The sequence below is a fragment of the Rhinatrema bivittatum genome, chromosome 7, assembly GCF_901001135.1.
Source record: "Rhinatrema bivittatum chromosome 7, aRhiBiv1.1, whole genome shotgun sequence".
NCBI classification, from domain to species: domain Eukaryota; kingdom Metazoa; phylum Chordata; class Amphibia; order Gymnophiona; family Rhinatrematidae; genus Rhinatrema; species Rhinatrema bivittatum.
In genome coordinates, this window is record NC_042621.1 from 169,851,831 (window position 1) to 169,872,888 (window position 21,058).

The 21,058-nt window shown below is 48.1% G+C and overlaps 1 protein-coding gene across 2 annotated transcripts in view; it reads right to left on the bottom strand.

The window, feature by feature from the left end:
- The window catches only part of RPS24 (ribosomal protein S24), a 37,078-nt gene that overhangs the window by 15,687 nt on the left and 333 nt on the right, over window positions 1-21,058 (bottom strand). For both annotated transcript variants that reach the window (XM_029609513.1, XM_029609512.1), the window contains exons 2-3: window positions 5,314-5,379; window positions 4,887-5,096 (exon numbers count right to left, since the gene is read on the bottom strand). In XM_029609513.1, the coding sequence (XP_029465373.1) occupies window positions 4,887-5,096; window positions 5,314-5,379 (276 nt within the window). The remainder of the gene's footprint in view (window positions 1-4,886; window positions 5,097-5,313; window positions 5,380-21,058) is intronic.

Below are 21,058 nucleotides of genomic sequence, written 5' to 3' on the forward strand. Positions count from 1 at the left end.
GGAACTTAGGGTGCGTACACAAGACCTCACTGTCATGATAAAACTTAGTGTAAGGCAGATAATTCACTAAGGCCTGAAGCTCGCTGACCCTGCCCACTGAGGTGACTGCCACCAAAAATGACCTTCCAGTTCAGGTACTTCAGATCACAAGTGCGCAGTGGCTCAAAAAGAGCTTTCATCACCCGAGTTAACACCATGTTGAGGTTTCAAGACACAACAGGAGGCCTTAGGGGAGGCTTCAATTGAAGCAGGCCCCCATATGAAACGTACAACTATGGGTTGTACAGAGATGGGTGCACCATCTACACCTTGGTAGTATGTACCAATTGCACCAAGAAGAACTCTAAACGGAGTTGGTCTTTAAGCCAGCTTCCGATAGGGGTAGAATGTAATCAAGCAGTTTTTGCGTGGGGCAGGAGAACGGATCTAGGACCTTCTGCTCATACCACACGGAAAAACTCCTCCATGTCAGTCCATAGAACTTTCTAGTGGAAGGCTTTTTAGAAGCTACCATCCTCTGAAAGATGAAGCAGCTGTAGAATTAACCCCTCAACATCCAGGCTGTGAGCAACAGAGCCTGGAAGTTGGGATGCTGCAGCCTGCCTTGATCTTGTGTAACGAGATCTGGGGAAGTCCCCAAACCGGTCGGTCTCTGGATGGACAACTCCACTAGAAGTGGAAACCAGACCTGTCTCGGCCAATGAGGGGCTATGAGGATCATAGTCGACCCATCCTCGCAAAGCTTCAAGAGAGTCTTCCCCACTAAGGGAATATGAGGATATTCAGATAGAAGAGACTCTTGTCTCAATAACGGGCAAGGACATCAGAGACTGGTTTGCCATCTGACCTGTACAGGGAGCAGAACTGAGGCACCTTCCTGTTGCAGGGGGATGCAAACAGATGTAGGTCCGGGCTCCCCCAGAGACGGAATATCAGATACACTACCCCCTGGTCCAGGGACAACTCGTGGGGTCTGAAGGCTCAACTCAGACTGTCTGATACCATGTTCTCCATCCCGGTCAGGTACGTGGCCCTGAGCAGGACAGGGCCCACGACCAGATCTGGACTGCTTCCTGACACAGGAAATACGAACCCGTGCCTCCCAGGTTGATGACATACCATATAGCTACCTGGTTGTCTGTTTGGATCAGGACAACTCTATTGGACAGCCGTTCTCTGAAACCCAAAACATGTATCTGACTGCCCAAAGCTCCAGGAAGTTGATTTGACAAAAACTTTCCTGAATGGACAAGAAGCCCTGGGTGCTGAGTCCATCTGCATGAGACTTCAAAAAGAGATCCCCCGCTCCCAATTTGAAAGTACCCGCCACTAGGATAATGAGTCACTGAGAGACCGGATGACTCGAATACAATCCTGGAGGCTCCGAGTAGCCTGGCGCCACTGCGACCTCAGGGTCCATTGGACTTTGCGGATGTATAAATGTGCCAAAGGAGCAACATGGACAGTTGCGGCCATATGGCCCAACAGTCTCAACATGTGCTGTCTGCTGGCTCTGAGAGATCTCTGCTGCGATGGTAGTTAAGGAGATGGCCCTCTGGCAAGGCAGGAAGGCCTTGGCCTGAGCCGTGTCTAGCAGGGTTCCTATGAAGTCCAATTGAAGTGACGGACTGAGGTGGGACTTTGGGTAATTGAGAACGAACTCTAGTGATTCCAGCATCCGGATGGTCAAGTGCAAGGACCTGGCAGCCCCTGCCCGAGACATGCTCTTGACTAGCCAATCATGCAGATACGGGAAATAAACATGCAAGCCAAGCTGCAGAGGTGCACCACCACCACAGCCAGGCATTTTATGAAGACCCCTGGGGCTGACATGAGCTTGAACGGCAACACCCAGTACTGGAATTGCTGTTTTCCCACCACAAATTGGAGATACTTCCTGTGATTGGGGGAAGATCTCAATATTAGTGTATGCGTCCTTTGGGGCGAAGGAGCATAGCCAGTTCCCTTTTTCCACAAGAAGTATCAAGGTGCCCAGGGAAACCATCTTGAACCTTTCTTTTCTTAGAAACTTGTTCAAGGCCCTTAGGTCTAGGATGGGATAGAGTCCTCCTGTTCTCTTTAGAATCACGAAGTACTGGAGTAGAATCCCTGCTCTCTTTGCCCTGGTGATACAGGCTCGACCACTCTGGCCATTAAGGAGGAGGAGAGTTCAGCTAGTAGAATCTCCTGATGTGCTACCAGCACCTAATATGGGCATGGAGGGCAATTTGGCGGGACACCCAACAGATTCAATTGGTATCCTTGACGGATGATGGACGGAACCCACTGGTCTGAGGTTATACTGGGTCACTGTTTCGTAAAAAACTGCAGCCTGCCCCCAACTTCAGGGTCTATCATCCCAGATACGGGCAACTGGTCTATGTTCTCTATGACCCAGTCAAAACCCCCTCCCCGGAGTTAACTGGGGCTTGGGGGCTTTCTGCTGCCAAGGACGGCCACGGGAGCCCTGATGGTGTGAACAGGAGCGAGGGGTATAGTACTTTGGCGAAAGAGACTTCCTTAGCCCCTGTCCCACTGGCCTCCTAGAAGAGGAGGACAGGTTCAGAGTGTTGGTGGAGAGTTGTTAAAGAGTTTCTTGGTGGTCTCAAAATTGAGCCACAGTATCCCTCACTTTATCTCTGAAGAAATTCTCCCCAGTACACAGCACATCAGCGAGTCGTTTCTGTACCTCTTTTCAGAGATCCGAGGCCCATAGACATATCATTCTGTGGGCACCGATTCCCGTTGCAGAGGCTCTCCATGCCATCTCGAAAACATTGTCAGTTGCGTCAACCTCATGTTTTCCACACTCCAGGCCCTTATGCACCAGAAACATGAGTGTCCTGGTGCTGTTGAGGCAGCTGCTCAACCACCTGAAGGGCCTGAAGGAAGACCCTGGGAGCTTTTGAAGAACTCCAAAACATCATCCCCACAGGGCTCATCAGGTTCCTCATCCTCACTCTAAGTGACAAGGGATGGGTCCCTAGGTGCTCGGCCTTCTTCCAGAGATGCAAGCACCGGTAAAACTGGACAGAGGGGGCGGCAGGCCTTGGCATCTCTGCCAGCCTCGGTGGCGCCTCCTCCTCTGAGGAACTGGCAATGACTACCATATTGGTAGGGGGAGGCCTCTGTGTCCCATCAGGCACTGGGAACAGATGCCAGCTGGGTCGGTATTGCACCGATGAGCACATTAAGCTTCTCCAGAAGCAGTTCAAGGACGGGCAACCCCGGGTCTGGTGCCATTGGTGTCACAGGACTGAAGCCCTGCAGCGCCCGGTCCACCACTAGCTGGACTCAACCCTCAAGCGTTGCTGATGTCAACACCAAATGGGAGGAAGGAGGGGTAGCCAGATCCTTTTTGGACCCTCAAGGTGGATTGGTGATTGGCAGGACCGGTGGATATCATCGTGGACCCCCAGCACTGAATGAAAATTGGCACTCCTAGCCACAGGGTTGCTTCGGAAGTATCGCAGTGGAAGCTGGTGCATCACCTTGCCTGGCACTGTGCATCGATGGGGGCCGCTCCTTCCCCAGTGCAGAGGCCGATGACGAAGAACCAGACGTCCTCAGCCTGGAAGAAAAAGACGATGGTCCATTTCTGGCGCCCCCATCCGCCATCAACTGAACAGACAGTCCCGCAGATGTCAATGGTTTGGTGTCCATTGGTGCAGCTCCTTGGTCCTTCGATGCAGATGACTTGGACTTCTTCAACCCGAGGAGCTGCTCCATCTTGTCGAGTCGAAGCAGACATTCCTTCGGTGTCGTCTGGGCACATAAGTGGCAACCCCGGACATTATGCGATGCCCCCAGGTAGATGACACATATCTCATGCGGATCCATGATGGACATGGTCCTCTGGCATCACTGAAAACCGGATGCAGCCATGTCGGATGAAACAAAAAGGGGTACGAACTGAGAACGAAGGCAGCGGGGCATCAATGGCCATTGGGCACAGATATACCACTGCCATGGGGAATCGACCACGAAAAGAAACTTACCCAAAATCGCTGAAAATCCCGACCAGGAGACACTACAGGAAGACTACAGAGAGGTTCCCGGTAATGGAAGAACCCCACAAAAAATGCGAGAAAAAGCAAAAAGGTTTTCCACATGGCCAAAAAAACAGCTAAAGTGAGTTCACTCACAACGAAAGGCTTACAGCTCTGTGGAAAAATATTGGAGGGGGACCCTGTGTGGATGCATGGTATAGGGCATGCTCTGTGTGCCTAGTCAAAGTTCTAGAAACTTTTGACAAAAGTTTTCTGCATCGGGGATCCATCTAATGTTACCCATGTGTGATGGCTACCATCCTGTTTGGACTCTGAGAGCCAAACTTACCAACTTAAAAACAGACTCAGGCTGCATGTAGAAAAAAATTATGCTACAAGACATGGCAGGTAGCAGTTATTCTGAAGATTATCCATCAAAGACAATGGCAGTGTTTTCCCCACTGGCAGAGAACAGGAAAAAGTCCTTTTTGGATAGGGCCCTCTAACTATAGTGAACATAGAGAACATATTTTGACAAAATACCATACACACATAAAAAAACAAAAATAAGTTACACACCTCTATAATATGACAACCAATGCAAATGCATCCGAGAAAAGGGCGCTTTAAAACACTCAATGTTACATCATCTATTTTTCCCCCCATCTATAGTTTGCAGTGATTTAGCCAAACGATCAAATTTATTGAAAAGATAAATACAAAGATTTTTCTTAAGTATCTTCCATAGCAAAGTTTGTCATTCAGATAACCATTAAATCAGACTCAAATGAAGTACACTTTGGGATTTTTCCTCAATTCAGAATACATTTTAGAAACTTATTTCCTCAAAGCCTTTTGCTGAGATCTTTCCCTCAAAGTACAATAGACTATACCCACCCTGGCCAGTCGGTGTTTTGGTTCATTTTTCTTTGCAAAGTCCAGAGAATCATAAATCATGCCGAAGCCTGTTGTCTTGCCACCACCAAAATGGGTTCTGAAGCCGAACACAAAAATGACATCTGGAGTTGTCTTGTACATTTTTGCTAGCTTGTCCCTGATTTCTGTCTTCGGAACTGTGGCCTTTCCAGGATGAAGAACATCAATGACCTACAAATGCAAGCATTCTTATTCAAAAACAAAGACAACCAGTTCAATTTATCTTATGAAAGAAAGCATTACATCACTACCTAACAACACAATCATAATAATAAAAAGGATACACACAGATCTCACATATACTCATTGAAATCTTAAAGAAATATCAAACTGAAAATTGATTTTAGCCTTATGTATAGGGGATCTATTCTTAATGTTGAATTCTTACCATCTGCTTGCGCTGCAGAAGTCTGTTCGTCATGAACTTCCTGGTTCTGATCGTCACAGTGTCATTCTATTAAAATAAGTGCCAGAAAATCATTTAAAAATAAGTTCTCATTGTCAATGTTTCATTTAATTTTAGATCTCCCTATTGCACCCAGCAGATTTTTAAGAGTTAGCCGAGAAGCTAACTCTCTCTCTGCTTTTAGATATTGAGATTGTATATTAATTTGCTGTGGGTTAATTGTTTCAAGACAAAAAAACAAAACAAAAAAATTCCTCTTGAGATACTCCTGTCTCTATAATCACTCTACACTGTAATCTCTATCTTTAACTACATATAGCTGTTATTAAAAATCTATGTTTGTCTAGATATAAACATTGGGGCCAAAAATTGATGTGGAGTTAATTTTAAAGCAAGACTGAAAGCATTACTGGAACAGCCTTGCTCTAACCAGCTTGGGCAACAGACTCACAGAACCAGCAGGGGGCAATTAGATCATTTGAGGGCTGTGCTCAGCCAGAATACAAGGAATACTAAAGCTTCTTGTGTCCAGCTAAGTAAAAAAGTGTAACATAGTAAGCCAAACTGGGGGAGGCTATTGTCAAACGCAATAGCAGATACAGGGTCCTGAGAACAACCTTGACCAAGGGTAACTGTTTAACTCCCTCTCATCCTGCCCCACTACCCACCCACCCCTGTGGTTGGGTTTCTGATATCTGCCTGCATACATAATTTGTCAACTATATAGGCTGGTAATTTGGTAATTCCTTAAGTGTTATTCATCAAATTTACAAAAATGAGGGACTATCCAATGCAACTGCTGTGGAGCCTTTATATTGAGGGTAATCATATGGAAAATTAAGGCTTGCCCCATTTGTTCAGAACTTCTCTACCATGGAAAAGGAACTGGCTGAAGTTAAAGCTAAATTAGCTTCAATAAAGAAAGTCTCAGCCACTCTACATTATTCAGGAATTAATATCCTATTACCACAGAATAACCAAAAGTGAAGGAAAGAGAGATTTACCTTGGGCTCAGGAAGGTTAAGAACTGTGACCCACAGATACCCGTTATTGACAGCTGTGCAGCCCACAACTCAACCCCCCCTCCCCCCACCCCACTCACACAGGGCACTAAGGAACTCAAAAAAAACAGTATTACAGTGGGCGCTGGTAGAATTAGACCTGTGATCCAGAGATACCCACTGTATCAAGTGCAATAAGTACAAAATGCCTTCTCTGTATTAAATACTGAAGAAGTTCTTGAGAAAAAGATTGAAGTGTTATCTGAAAAGAGAGAAGAAACCCAATGCATACAGAAATTCCAGATCAGAAACCAAAGAAAAAAGCTCACTGTGATGGATGACCGTCAGAGGCACTATCTTTTCCCTTGCACAAATGCAAAGGGAAAAGTGGATAACAAAACTCAACTAAAGAGGTCACAAAAGGAGTCCAGGAACAGCAGTAAACTGAATGAAGAAAGCTGGAAAGCTATGAGCACAAATGCTCGTAGTTTGGGCAATAAAATCCCAGATCTGCAAGCCCTAATGGTGGAGGCTTGGATGTTGTTGCAGTCACAGAAACGTGGTTTACAGAATCTCATGACTGGGATACGGCAATACCAGGCTATTACTTAAGGAATGACAGATAGGATAAGAAAGGGGGAGGAGTGGCTCTCTCAGAAACAATATCCAAGCATCTGAGCTGCAAGGAAGATGGGGCAATGAAGAAGCACTATGGGCTGACCTAAAAAAAAAAAATGGGACATCCATTTTTATTGAAGTGGTTTACAGGCCTCCAAACCAAAAGGAAGAGCTGGACAGAGATCTGGTTGAAGACATCCAAAAGATAGGAAAGAAGGGAGAAGTGTTGCTCATTGGAGATTTTAATCTGCAAGATGTGGATTGGAGTATCCCTTCTGCAGAATCTACAAGAATGGAGAAATTACTTACCTGATAATTTTGTTTTCCTTAGTGTAGACAGATGGACTCAGGACCAATGGGTATAGTGTACTGCTAGCAGTTGGAGACGGATCAGATTTCAATTTGACATCAGCCCCTAGTACATATACCCCTGCAGGAAGTGCAGCTATTCAGTATTCTCCTCCAAAAGCATTGTGGATATGTGTGTGACTGACTGATTGATTAACTTAATAATTTGGTTAACTTGAATAACTTAACAACATTTATTTAGATTTATATTCTGCTTTTTGCACTTTTTTTCACCACTTCAAAGTGGATTACATTCAAGTACTGTAGATATTTCCCTATCCCCAGAGGGCTTACAGTTTAAGTTTGTACCTGAGGCAATGGAGGGTAAAGTGACTTGCCCAAGGTCACAAGGAGCGACAGGAGGACTCTAACCCTGGTCTCCTGGTTCATAGCATACTGCTCTAACATTGTTGTAGCAGGTCCCTGTGTGGGGGCAGGGGTAGAGGGTTCCCTGTCAGCAGTCTTCTCATGTCTGCGTACCAGGGTCTTCTTGGCCAATCCGGAGCCACCAGAAGAACTAGTCCCTTGTGTAGTTGTACCTTGTGAATGATTGCGCCCAATAGGGGCCACGGCGGGAAGGCATATAGTAGAGTCCCCGGTGGCCAGGTCTGTACCAGAGCATCGATCCCTTGGGACTGCGGTTCCCGCCTGTGGCTGAAGTATCTGGACACTTGGGCATTGGATCTGTTTGCCAGAAGGTCCATGTCTGGTGTCCCCCACCGATTCACTATCATTTTGAAGGCTGCGGGCGACAGCCTCCATTCTCCTGGGTCTAGACTTTCCCTGCTGAGGAAGTCTGCCGTGATTTATTTATTTATTTATTTATTATTTTTATATACCGACATTCATCTCAATTGGTGATGTTGTCTTTCCCGGCGATGTGGACGGCGGAGATCTCCTGGAGGTTTGCTTCCGCCCACGCCATCAGGGGGTCTATTTCTAGGGACACCTGTTGGCTCCTGGTTCCCCCCTGCCGGTTGATGTAGGCCACTGTCGTGGCGCTGTCCGACATTACTCTGACCGTTTTGTTTCGAAGTCTGTGAGCAAACCGCAGACAGGTCAATCTGACTGCCCACGCTTCTAGGCGGTTGATGTTCATCCCACCTCTTCTGTGTTCCACTGCCCTTGGGCGGTTAGCTCCTCGCAGTGTGCTCCCCATCCTCGTAGACTGGCATCTGTGGTAAGTAGGGTCCAGGTTGGGGAGGATAGTCTTGATCCCCGGCTCATGTGGCTGGCCTGCAGCCACCACCGTAGCTGGGTCCGAACTCTACCCAGGAGTGATAGACGAACAGTGTAGTTCTGGGACCGTGGGCTCCACCATGATAGACGTGAGCGCTGTAGGGGCCTCCTGTGGGCTCGCGCCTATGCACAACTTCCAGTGTGGATGCCATCAGCCCGAGGACTTGCAGGTAATCCCATGCTGTGAGGAGAGGATCGTTCAGCAAGGTTTGCAGCCGGTTCCACAATTTTGATCTCCTTGTGGGGGTCAGGCTGACCTTGTCCTCTTTGGAGTTGAATCGGACTCCTAGGTATTCCAACGACTGCGAGGGCTGTAGGGAGCTTTTGTTTGTGTTGACCACCCATCCTAGGCTCTCCAGTAGATTTATGACTCTGTTGGTTGCTTGGCGGCTTTCCTCCGGTGACTTTGCCCTGATCAGCCAATTGTCCAGGTAAGGGTGAACGAGGATTCCTTCCTTCCTCAGTGTTCCCGCCACCACCATTACCTTGGTGAACGTTGGGGGTGATGTGGCTAACCCGAAGGGTAGTGCCCGGAACTGGTAGTGACGGTTCAGGACTTTGAAGCATAGGTAGCGCTGGTGTTCCCGATGAACTGGGATGTGTAGGTAGGCCTCCGAAAGATCCAGGGATGTGAGAAACTCTCCCGGTTGTATCGCCCTTTTTACGGATCGTAGGGTTTCCATGCAGAAGCGGGGAATCCTGAGGTGGCGGTTGACAGACTTGAGGTCCAGGATGGGGACGATAAAATAAATGGAATAATGTACAGTATTTATTTCTCTTGGAGGCACTGGGGCTATGGCCTCGAGGGCCAGTAGTCTGGACAGTGTAGCTTCCACTGCCACCTTCTTGAAGAGGTCGTGGCAGGGGGACTCCACGAACTTTTCCAGAGGGGTTCGTAGAAAATCCAGGTAGTACCCCTCCCGAATGATGGCTAGGACCCACTTGTCCGAAGTTCTCTCGACCCATCTGTGGTAGAATAGGGCCAGTCTGCCCCTATGGCTTCTTTCCTTGGATGGGACGGCTGAATCTCATTGTGGGGTGCAGCTGGGGCCTGTACCCGAGCTGGTTCCCCTCTTATTGTGCTTGGTCCGAAAGGACTGGTTCCTGCCCGTAGGGCGGGGGGCTTGATAGTTGCTCCTGTAAGGATTGAAGCACTGTGAACTTCTGCCCCTGGAGGACCTGGGGAAGGGTCGCTGGTTTCTCTTCATCTTATCCTCCGGTAGGCACGGCAATGGGGACTCGCCCCATTTGTCGGCCAGTTTCTCTAGTTTGCTGTCAAACAAGAGGGATCCTTTGAAGGGCATCTGTTACGACTAGTGCTCACATATTAGTGGAACCCCAGTTGATGATCGCTTACCTCTTGTAGGAGGAACCCGGGGGCCGGAGTAGTACAGCGTAATCCGATAGACAGTCCAGGTCAGGGCAGGCAGCAGACAATCAGGAACCAAAGTAGATAATCCAAAAGGCTGGCGGCAAGCAGGGTAATCCAGTAGGCAGTCCAGGTCAGGGCAGGCAGCAGACAATCAGGAACCAAAGTAGATAATCCAAAAGGCTGGCGGCAGCAGGGTAATCCAGTAGGCAGTCCGAGTCGGGGCAGGCAGCAGGCAAACAGGAACCAAAGCAGATAATCCAATAGGCAGGTGGCAGCAGGGTAATCCAGTAGGCAGTCCGAGTCGGGGCAGGCAGCAGGCAAACAGGAACCAAAGCAGATAATCCAATAGGCAGGTGGCAGCAGGGTAATCCAGTAGGCAGTCCGAGTCGGGGCAGGCAAACAGGAACCAAAGCAGACTGGGTCAAAGCAGCAAAAGAACCAGCAATCCCAAAGCGAGAGCTCACAAAAAACACTAGTGGCCGAAGCAGCGAATAGAAGAGAAGGGCTCTCTTAAATAGCCTGGTTCCCGCGCAAAGTCAGCCTCCGTCGACGTCTGACGTCATGGGGGCGTGTCAAGGCTCCAATTCTCGCGGGACTAGCTGCCTACGTCGTGGCAGAATTGCTGGCGTCCACGCCGAAGGGAACGCCCCGCTGGGCCTGGAACTGCGCCGCCGCCGCCAAGCCAGCCCTGCCGCTCCCACGACACCGAAGACCACCTCCCGCGCAGAGCCCCGGCGTCAAGCGCACGGCAGAGGTAACAGCATCCTTGTGAGGCGCGTTTTGGAAGATGCGTCGGCCGACCAGCTTCGGAGCCAGAGTTGCCTCCTGGCTGCCACCGCAGATGACACTCCTCTGGTCGCTGTGCGCACTAGGTCGGAGGAAGCGTCCGCGAGGAATGATACTGCTGGTTCCATGTCTTCTCCCGGGGTGTTGTTCCCGGTTTGTGATAAGCAGGCACGTGTCACCACGGTGCAGCAGGCTGCAATTTGTAGAGACATAGCGGCTACGTCAAATGACTGTTTGAGGATGGACTCCAGATGCCGGTCATGTGCATCCTTGAGCGCAGCTCCTCCCTCCACTGGGATAGTAGTGCGCTTAGAGACCGCACAGACCATGGCATCAACTCTTGGGCATGCAAGAAGGTCTTTGGTTGCCGGGTACAGGGGGTACAGGGCTGCCAAAGCTCATCCCCCTTTGAATGTGGACTCTGGAGCATTCCATTCCAGGTCAATCAGCTGTTGTGCTGCTTGTAACAGAGGGAAATGGCAAGAAGTCTGTTGAAGACCCTCCAGCAGGGGGGGGTTTGGTTTAGGTTCCCCTGAAGTACCTGGGCCGGGACAGCGAGCTCCATCAGGCATTGGTTGACCAGGTCCGGGAGCTCGTCCTTTGTGAAGAAGCGTTTCATGGTTCGGTGAGGCTCTGTCCCCGGGGGGGGGGGGGGGAGCTCCCCCTCTTCTAGGGGTTCGGCTTCCTCCTCAGAGATGTCAGAGTCATCGTAGGTGGGGCTTCTGGGTAGTGGAAGCCTGTGCTTAGGTCTTGAAGGGCCTGGGGCATGAGGGTCCTCCGGTGGAGCATGTGGCTGGTCAGCCTGAGGTTCAGTTTGCATTTGAACAAAGGCGTGAATCCCCTTGAACTCCACCCATGAGATTGACGCTGGTTCCTTGGGGGTCCCTGTTTGTGGGGAGGTCCCCCTGGCTAGGTCCAGAGTACGCCCTGAGGAGCTAGAACTCGGCCCTGGGTGGGACTGGATCTCCCAGGACCTCCTCGCACTGCGTGCACAGGGCGTCTGCCTGCTCGCTTTGTGCGGCTCTGATGTGGCATGCTGGGCAGAGGCTTTGAGCTTTTATCCCTGTTTCTGGAGGTGCCATGGCTGTCGGCGCGTAAACTCTTATGCGCACCGGTGCGCTTAAGATGAGCGTGTATGTTGTGCGCACAGCTGTGCACCCAGCCGTAGATATGCGCCCGGCTCTGTGCGTGCAACTTATGCGTGCAAGGCTTGATGTGCGTGTAAGACTATGTGCACAAGTGCTTTGTGCGCCTAGGTTGGAGTTGTGCGCTCTGGCCGAACAGTGAACGGCGCAGCCAATAGGGCCAAAATGGCGACGGCGAGCACGCGGGCAATATAGCAACCCTTGGAAATAGCCGGGGCCAGGCCGGGCACTGGTCCTGGCCGGTGACCTGTGCACCTCCTCGATCCTCGGAGACCGGATTCAAGCAGAAGATTTCTACCTTACCTTGTCTTCGGCGCTTCCCGGTTTCGTCCTGGGCGGTCTCCAGCTGCGGGAGGAGAGGGCAAATACCTTCACCGCCGCACTCGAGGGTGCACTTACTGCCTCTCAGCTGCGTCTGCCGGACCGAGGCTTACCTCAGAGGGACCACGGAAATCACCTCAGGAATCTCAACTGGGGGAGGGACCCGAGGGTATCACCGCAGGAGAGTGGGGCTCGTCTTCAGGTAGGTTTCTTCTTTAAATTTTGGAATTTCTTCTTTGAATTTGGTTCTAACGCTGTGAGAGCGTGCAGATAGTCCCTAACTGCTATGGAGACGGAAAATACTGAAGAGCTGCACTTCCTGCAGGCATATATGTACTAGGGGCTGACATCAGATTGAAATCTGATCCGTCTCCAACTGCTAGCAGGAGTACACTATACCCATTGGTCCTGAGTCCATCTGCTACACGTTAGGAAAAGTAGAGAGATGGCGAATGCCCTTCAAATGACTGATCAAATAAATGGTAATGAAATCCAAGAAGGAGGGTGTGATACTCGACCTAGTGCTCTCTAATGAGAAAAATGTCTCTAATATCCAGGTAAATGCTCACCTGAGCACCAGCGATAATCTGATAGTACGGTTTGATATCATAGCTAGGGGGAGAGAGAGAAGTCACACGAAGATCCAAGCTTTAACTTGAAAATTTCAGACTATCAAAATAGAGAAATACCTGCAGGAAGAACTAGAGGATTAAGAGGAAACAGGGGAGATAGAACAACAATGGGCCAAATTAAAAGGTGCTATTATAAAGGCAACAAATCTATATGTTTGAAAAATAAGCAAAAGTAAGAGGATAAAAAAAAAAAAGATTTGGTTCTCAAAAGAGGTGGCTGAAATAAAGGCAAAAAGAATAGCATTCAAGAAGCACAAAGGAACACAGGGAAGAATACCTGGTGAAGCTGAAGGCGATAAGGAAAGAAACCAGGAAAGCAAAAGCTCAGGTAGAAGAAAGGACTGCCAAAGAAGTTAAGCAAGGTGGCAAAACATTTTTCAGATATCAGAGAAAGGAGGAAGGCCCGATATGGTATAGTGAAATTCAAAAGTGACAAGAAGCAATGTGTGGAGAAAGACGAAGAAATAGCAAAAATATTAAACAAATACTTCAGTTCAGTGTTCACTAAAGAAGACTTCAGAGAAGGACCGTTGCTCGTTCACAATGGGTGGGAGTGGTGAAGATGCAACCCCATTAATAGAGGAGAATATATGAAAAGAAAGAACAAGGAATACAAAGGGGAAAGGGGCATGGGCCAAATGATGAACTCAAAGGCATGCTGGTGGGTCTGCTGAAAGACGTGTTCAATACATTCCTGGAAACAGAGTGGTGCCACTGGACTGGAGAAGAGCAGTTGTGGCCCTGCTTCATAAAAGCGGTAGCAGAGGGGAAGCTGGAAACTATAAGCCAGTCAGCCTCACCTCGGTGGTGGGAAAATTAATGGAGACTCTGCTGAAGGAAAGGATAGTGAACTACCTCCAGTCTGGTGGGTTACTGGACCCCCAAGACAACATGGATTCACCAGGGGAAGGTCCTGCCAAGACAAATCTGATTGACTGATTGGTGTACGAGAGCTGGATCAAAGAAGAGCACTTGATGTGATTTTCTTGGATTTCAGCAAAGCTAGTGACAGTCCCACATAGGAGGGACATGAATAAAATTAGAAGCTTGGGAGTGGGTGCTAAGATAGTGAAGTGTATTACAAACTGGTTGCTGGATAGGAGACAGTGTGTAATGGTAAATGGGACCTGTTCTGAAAAGAGAATGTTGTTAACTGGCGAGCTTCAAAAATCAGTGTTGTAACAGATTCTGTTCAATATCTTTGACAGCAACATTGCAGAAGGGATAGAAAGTAAAGTTTGTCTTTTGCAGATGATACTAAGATCTGCAACAGAGTGGACATGCCTGAGGAAGTAGAGAATGAGAAGTGATTTAAGATAGCTTGAAGAGTGGTCGAAGACTTGGCAGCTGGGATTCAACGCCAAGAAGAGCAGAGAACATGCATCTGGGGTGTGGTAATCTAGAAGAACTGTATAAAATATGGGGGGGGGGGGACGACACTACACGACACACGAAAGACTGATGTGCACAGACCAGGAGAGGGACCTTGGGGTAATAGCATCTGGAGATCTGAAGGTAGAAAAGCAATGTGACAAAGCAATTGCTAAAGCCAGAAGGATGATGGGCCGCATAGAGAGAGGGATAACGAATAAGAAAAAGTGGATGATAATGCACCTGTACAAGTCTTTGGTGTGGCCTCACCTGGAGAACTGTGTTCGGTTCTGGAGACCACATCTCAGAAAAAGACGACAAGATGGAAGTGGGCCAGAAAAAGGCAACAAAAATGGGGTGGGGTCTGTATCAGAAAACTTACGAGGAGAGGCTGAAGGATCTAAATATGTATACCCTGGAGGAGAGGAGGCGCAGGGCAAAGTCTGTATCCTAATAATACACAAACCTTTTCCATTGCAAACTGTAGAACTAGGGGTCTCGGAATGAAACTCCAGGAGGGTTGACTGAGAACCAACATCAGGAAACATTTCTTTACAGAGCAGGTAGTAGATGCCTGGAATGCCCCCCCAAAAGGCAAGGCAAGGCCAAAAAAAAAACAAACAGTAAATGGCTTCAAAAGGTGGATCCCTAAATGCTAGATCTTGGATATGAAAAAAGGGGGCATGGGTGGAGCGGTAGCTACTACCCTTAACAGAAGACATGGGGGTAGCCTGCACGGAGCGGTAGTCACCACCCTTAATAGAAAGCTTGGGGTAACCTGCACGGAATGGTAGTTACTACCCTTAACAGAAGACATGGGGGTAACTTGCTCAGAGTGGCAGTTACTACCCTTAATAGAAGGCACAGGATAACTTGCACGGAATAGAAATTACTACTATGAGCAACTGTTGGGTACACTGGATGGAACATTTGGTCTTTATCTGCCGTATTCACTATCGGGCCGATACAGTAAGGACGCGTAAGAAAGAGTGTGGCAGTGCCAGGCGCACCCTCCTTTGCCACACGCATATTTTTATTCACATACCTCTCGATTCAGTATTAAAATCAGACGCAAATCCAAGTGGCGCCCAAAGCTCGTCAATCAAGCGGTAGGCGTGTGCAATCCATCTTACTGTATACAGCGCCTATACAGTATCCAGGGTGTGCTGGTACCTGTCATTTCAAATGTCTTTTCAAAATGTCATTCCACCAGGTAAGTGGATGGTTCTTTCCTACAGACCCCGCTGCCTTGAGAGCCCGGCTGGACATCCAAGTTGGATGTCCGAGGTCGCGGGTTGGACACCCAGCCGGGCATTCAAGGCAGGGGGAAGGCCCATGAATGTCTGTCCACACTGAAGCAAGTACCACACACTAGTTACTCACCGAAATAATCTTTCTTCATGTGCAGCTCCAGCTCCTTCTCCAGTTCCAGGGTCAAGGCTTCCAACCCCCTCTCCGCCTGGCTGGGTCCGCTCTCCCTGCACGGAGTCACCTGGTAGGGGAGCTGGAACTTGTGCAGCGTGGCAGATCCTCAGTCGGGATGGGGGCAGCGGGGGCTGCTCCGGCCGGGGCAGCAACTTGTGCCGGCACATGTCCCCCGAAGTCGGGCAGGACGGGCTCCTCCAGCACGCAGGGGTTGCCGCAGTTGCCCAAGGTGGCTCACTAGCTGCACAGGCTAGAGCGTGGATTGGCCCGCAGCGGACCGGCGCCGTCAGCCTCAGGGTTGCCCAGGGCCCCGTAGCGCGAGTCCGAGTAGCTGGAGCAGGGGCTGACGTGCCGCTGGTCGTAGCCCATGCTGATGCCACTGGTCCGGTTGCTGCTGGGCTTGCCGCCGCTGTCGTAGCGGTCAGGTCGCGGCGTCCATTCATGGACCTTCCCGCTGCCTTGAGCGCCCGGCTGGACGTCCAAGCCGGCCATCAGAAGTTGCGGCTTGGACGTCCAGCCGGGCGCTCAAGGCAGCGGGAAGGCCCACCGCACGAATGATAGTTATTAACCTCGAACCTGCAACGCAGGCCGCACTCGGGAAGTGGCGCGCCAGCCGGGTCCAGCGCAGCAGCATCTTATCAGTGTTAGGAGCTCGTGCCCACTGCAAGTCAGCAGCGACAAGGAGCCCAGACCCACGAGAAGGCCAGAGGAGCCCCCGGAAACGGTGTCCATTCCTTCCGTACAGAAACTAAACCCTACAGAACCGAAATACTCTGAAGTTAAGCACGGTGGTGCCAGGTTGGATTACTTTTTTCCCCCTTGTGCGAGAAGCATTTTTTTCTGTGGATTGGATTGGTTTGGGACTGGGCAGCTAAGTTCTAGCAGTCCTCTTTGTTGCTGGCATGTGGTGCTTTTTTTTTTTTTTTTTTGCTGCAGGCAACTGAACCAGTAGTCATGACTCTTCGGCCGGAGCCAATGAGCGGTGGCATAAACTGCAGCGCGACAGAACGGATTCAGATTCAGAGAACTGCTGCTGGGCTTCAGCCGGGCGCTCAAGGCAGCGGGAAGCTGACTGAACACCACACTAACGCCAGGGTAGGCGGTAAATATGCAGGTTAAAGACGCGGCAAATAAGCTGGTTAAAAAGGCGATAATCTGGGCGCACGTTACTGTATCAGAGGGAATAGCTAAATCGATCATTAACATATCATATACATGCGGCGGGCGGAGATGGATACGCGTCCATTTCGGCAAGCGGTAAGGACGCGTAAAACCAGATACTGAATCGCGGGTTCGCCTCACGCGTCCAAATTGTGCGTCCAAAGAGGGTTAGAAACAGAGTAACCGCGGCCGCGCTTTACTGTATCGGCCTGTATGTTTTGTACATGTGGTTCATAAAAGTGGAAGTAAGGAGGAGGATGGGAACTACAGGCCAATTAGTCTGAGCTCTGTGGTAAATTAACAGAATTACTGCTAAACAGAGGACAGTGCAGTTTCTGGAATTCAACAGATTGCAAGATCCAAGGCAGCATGGTTTTTTTTACCAGACGTAGATCTTGTCAGGCAAGTTTGATCAATTTCTTTGATTGGATAACCAAAGAGATGGTTCAAGGGAGAGCGCTAGATGTAAGCATACTTTGATTTCAGTAAAGCCACCGACATTATTCTGCATAGGCGACTTACAAATATACTGAGGGCCCTTGATATGGAACCTAGAGTGACTGACTAGGTAAGAAACTGGCTGCATGGGAGACAACAAAGGGTAGTGGTAAATGGAGTTTACTTTGAGGAGGGCATTACTAGCAGTGTGCCTCAGGGATCAGTCCTTGGACCTATTTCTCTCAACATTTTTGTGAGCAACATAGTGGAAGGACCGCCAGGAAAGGTTTGTCTTTTTGCAGATACCACCAAAATCTGCAACAGCCAGGAAGGTGTGGAAAACATAAGGAGGGCTCTAGTTAAGCTCAAGGAATGGTCTAGGGTCTGGCAACTAAGATTTAATCCTAAATAATGCAGTCGTGCATTTGGGTTGCAAAAACCCAAGAGAGAATTACAAAATTGGAGGTGAAATTCTTCTAAACACGAAAGAAGAGCAGGATCTGGGTGTCATCTTACCTGATGATCTGGAGGTGGTCAAACAGGTGGATAAAGCAATGGCAAAAGCCAGAAAAAAAGGAGGCAATATTGCCCCTGTATAGGGCTCTGGTGAGACTTCATTGGGAATACTGTGTACAGTTCTGAAGACTACAACTTCAAAAGCATATAAACCGGTTGGATTTGGTCCAGAAGATGGCTCCTAAAATGGTTAGTGGTCTTTGACCTAAAGCATATGAGGATAGGCTTAAAAGATCTAAACATGTATATCCTACAGCAGTGATGGCGGAATCCAGTCCTCCAGTGCCACAAACAGGCCAGGTTTTCAGGATATCCACAATGAATATGGATGAGAGAGATTTGCATACAATGGAGGCAGTGCACACACATCTCGTGCATATTCATTGTGGATATCCTGAAAACCTAGCCTGTTTGCGGCATTCGAGGACCGGGGTTCGCCATCACTGTCCTAGAGGAAAGGTGACATATGATAGAGACATTTAAATATCTCATTGGTTTCCATGTACAGGAAGCAAGTCTCTTTCAATGTAAAAGAGGCTCTAGAATGAGGAGTAACCTTAAGAAATATTTCTCTACAGAAAGGATGGTGGATGCATGGAATGCCCTCCCAGTGGACATGGTGGAGACAAAAATTGTATCTGAATTCAAGAAAGTATGGGATAAATGTTCCTATTTGAATTCTGACCTGAGTTTTAGCTCACAAAAGGTAGTCAAGAAATCTATTTAGTCCAATAAAAAAGGTATCACAAAGTAATATACATAATGATTAAAATAAAAAGCCCAGAAATACAAGTTATTTCGGACTTCCCTACTTCACCCTGCTGAAGTTTTATAATGCAGTTACTGCCCAAGATTACCACAGTAGGTAAGAGGCAAGACTAGGGGAAGAGACTATTTTTTATGGTGGTGACTCTTGATTAGTCTGGAGAAGAGGGAAGAGACCGAGCTGCATTGGGGAGTGTTCAGAGGATGGGGTAAGAGAGGAGCTTGGGGGAAGAAAGAGGATGTTGAGCATCATGGGAAGAGGCAAAGAGGGGTTCAGGTGGGGGAATACTGGTTTTGTGTAAAGGGTGGAAGAGGCAGGGGGGGGGGAACCACAGAAGAAATGTGTTGGGAGGGCCAAAAGAATGAGAGGTAGACAGAGTGGTGGGGAGGAGCAGAAAGGATGGTGTGAAGGGATGGGGCAGATTGCCATCCTGGAGAACTAGGCAGAATGGAAAGATACAGTGAGGGGCATGAGAATGCTCATATGATGAGTGCTAAGGGCTGTGAAAATTGTAGGAATCAAAGCTAGTGTGTGCTTTTTGGGGCAGAACTCAAGAGATAAACAACACTGACCTTAAAGTTGATTTAACCTAACAAATTGCCTAGTGAAACATTACTCTTTACTGTCCTCAACAACAAAAAAAAACAAAACCACTAGCTGAAAAATAAACATGAAATTTCCATTTTCTAAACACCTAAAACCAGAAATCTTCTGCGTAAGATACCTGGCTATATGAGAAATTCTGACAAGAATCAAAGCTGGTGATTATGAGAATGAAGCACAAGTGTCAAAGGCTGTTAATAATATGACAAATTTTCAATAGGGCATAGGCTTTGTAGCCTACATGAACCCAGCATCTCAAAAGCATTAAAAAAAAAACATGCATCCAAACTGGGCTCACTTTTTTTTTGAACCTGCGTACATCCACCTCTTCTGGGCGCTCTATACAATAGGAAAATGAACTGCCGCGCTAAAAGGGATGTGTAATGGGTAATTTGTGCATTTCTAGCACTCTGCATCAGGCGCCCAGGAGATGTGGCTGTGCACCCTAAGCAGCCTGGCCAGAACTCTCCCCTTCCCCCCAGCAAGGCTGTTTCCAATTGGTCCTTTTCAGTGACACTTGTCAGTGAGAGGACCAATCCCCTTTCAGGGCAGCCTTCTGAAATGAGATTGGTCCTTTCATTGACATGTGACAGTGAATGGGCCAACTGGCAGTAAGTGAAGGAGTGAATTAATATTAAGTGACCAACACTTAATTTATTCTCTCCTTCACTTAAAGCAGGCAGGGGGTTCCAATTGGGCCAGAGCTTTGGGGATGCTGCTTTCTGTGGTTCCCTCTATTAAGAACCATAGAAAGCAGGATTTTTTTTGAGCCCGGCATGATTCTGCTTTCTGTGGTTCCTCCTACTTAGAATCATGATGATATTAATAGGAGGAATCACAGAAAGCAGGTTTTTTTTCAGTAAGCCCTTGAGCGTAGCATGCTTTAACACCAGCTCCGGGGCAGGCATTAAATTTGCAGGGCAGCAATTTTTGGCATCGTGGCTAATAGCCTCAACTACATGAAATTTACATGTGATGAGCACTAGTAGCTGTGCACTTGTTTAGACATGAATTTTAGATGTGATGATCCCAGTATTGCATCAGGATTAAAGTCTAGCACGTCCAACCATTGCATTTAGCAGCACGCTGACCTGAACACCCAGTATTGCATCGGTCTACTTCAGTATTAACCAATAGCATAAAATACACACAGTGGTGCTATTACATGCATCTACTTTTTAACTTAAATATACCGGAAGAGCTTGCAATACTCCTCTGAAATGCCCCCCCAAAAGATGTCTTTTTAACACAGCCAAACGTGCACGTTATGAAAATATGCAGCTAAAAATCCACATATGCAGTTAGATAGTCTATCAGTATAAGTCTTTATTTTACGTATGTAAATTCCAAGTGAACATTTGATAATGTAACCCTATATATGCTGTTTAGTTAAAGAAATACCTAATCTGTTAAAAACTAACATAAGCTGCAGAGTTCTTTTCCAATTTAATCTTGACTTTTGGAGGAATGCTTTTGAATTATGGAGGTGTTGAATAAATTTTGAACATAATATCAGTTACTTGTGGGAGGAGACAAAAATAGCACTATTGGATAGGACAAGGGGCAAAAACAATGTTCAGCACATTTGGTATGTGCCAAAGTTGTGCAAACTTTAAGGATAATGTATTACAAAGTTTTGCATTTTGCTTGATGCAGTGTTGTACATCCATTGCTGCCATACTGTAAATGTACTACAAGTCTGTATGTTTTAATTCATCAGAATAAAATGATTACTGTAAATACGATTTATCCTTTGTATCGTCTTTTGAAGACTGAGCTGCTTTTTGGGCCTGGGACCTCCCTTTCCTTGAGTTACTAGGATTATAATGTATTTTTGGGGGATACAAATCCCGTTTAAAACTGGCAACACTGCCCTTAGCTCCAACACGAGCCACCACGGAGCCGAGCAGCTGCTCAGCGGCATCTGACACCATAGCCAGTTCTCGGGCGTGAGACACACTGCGAAGCTGCGGATCAGCACTCAG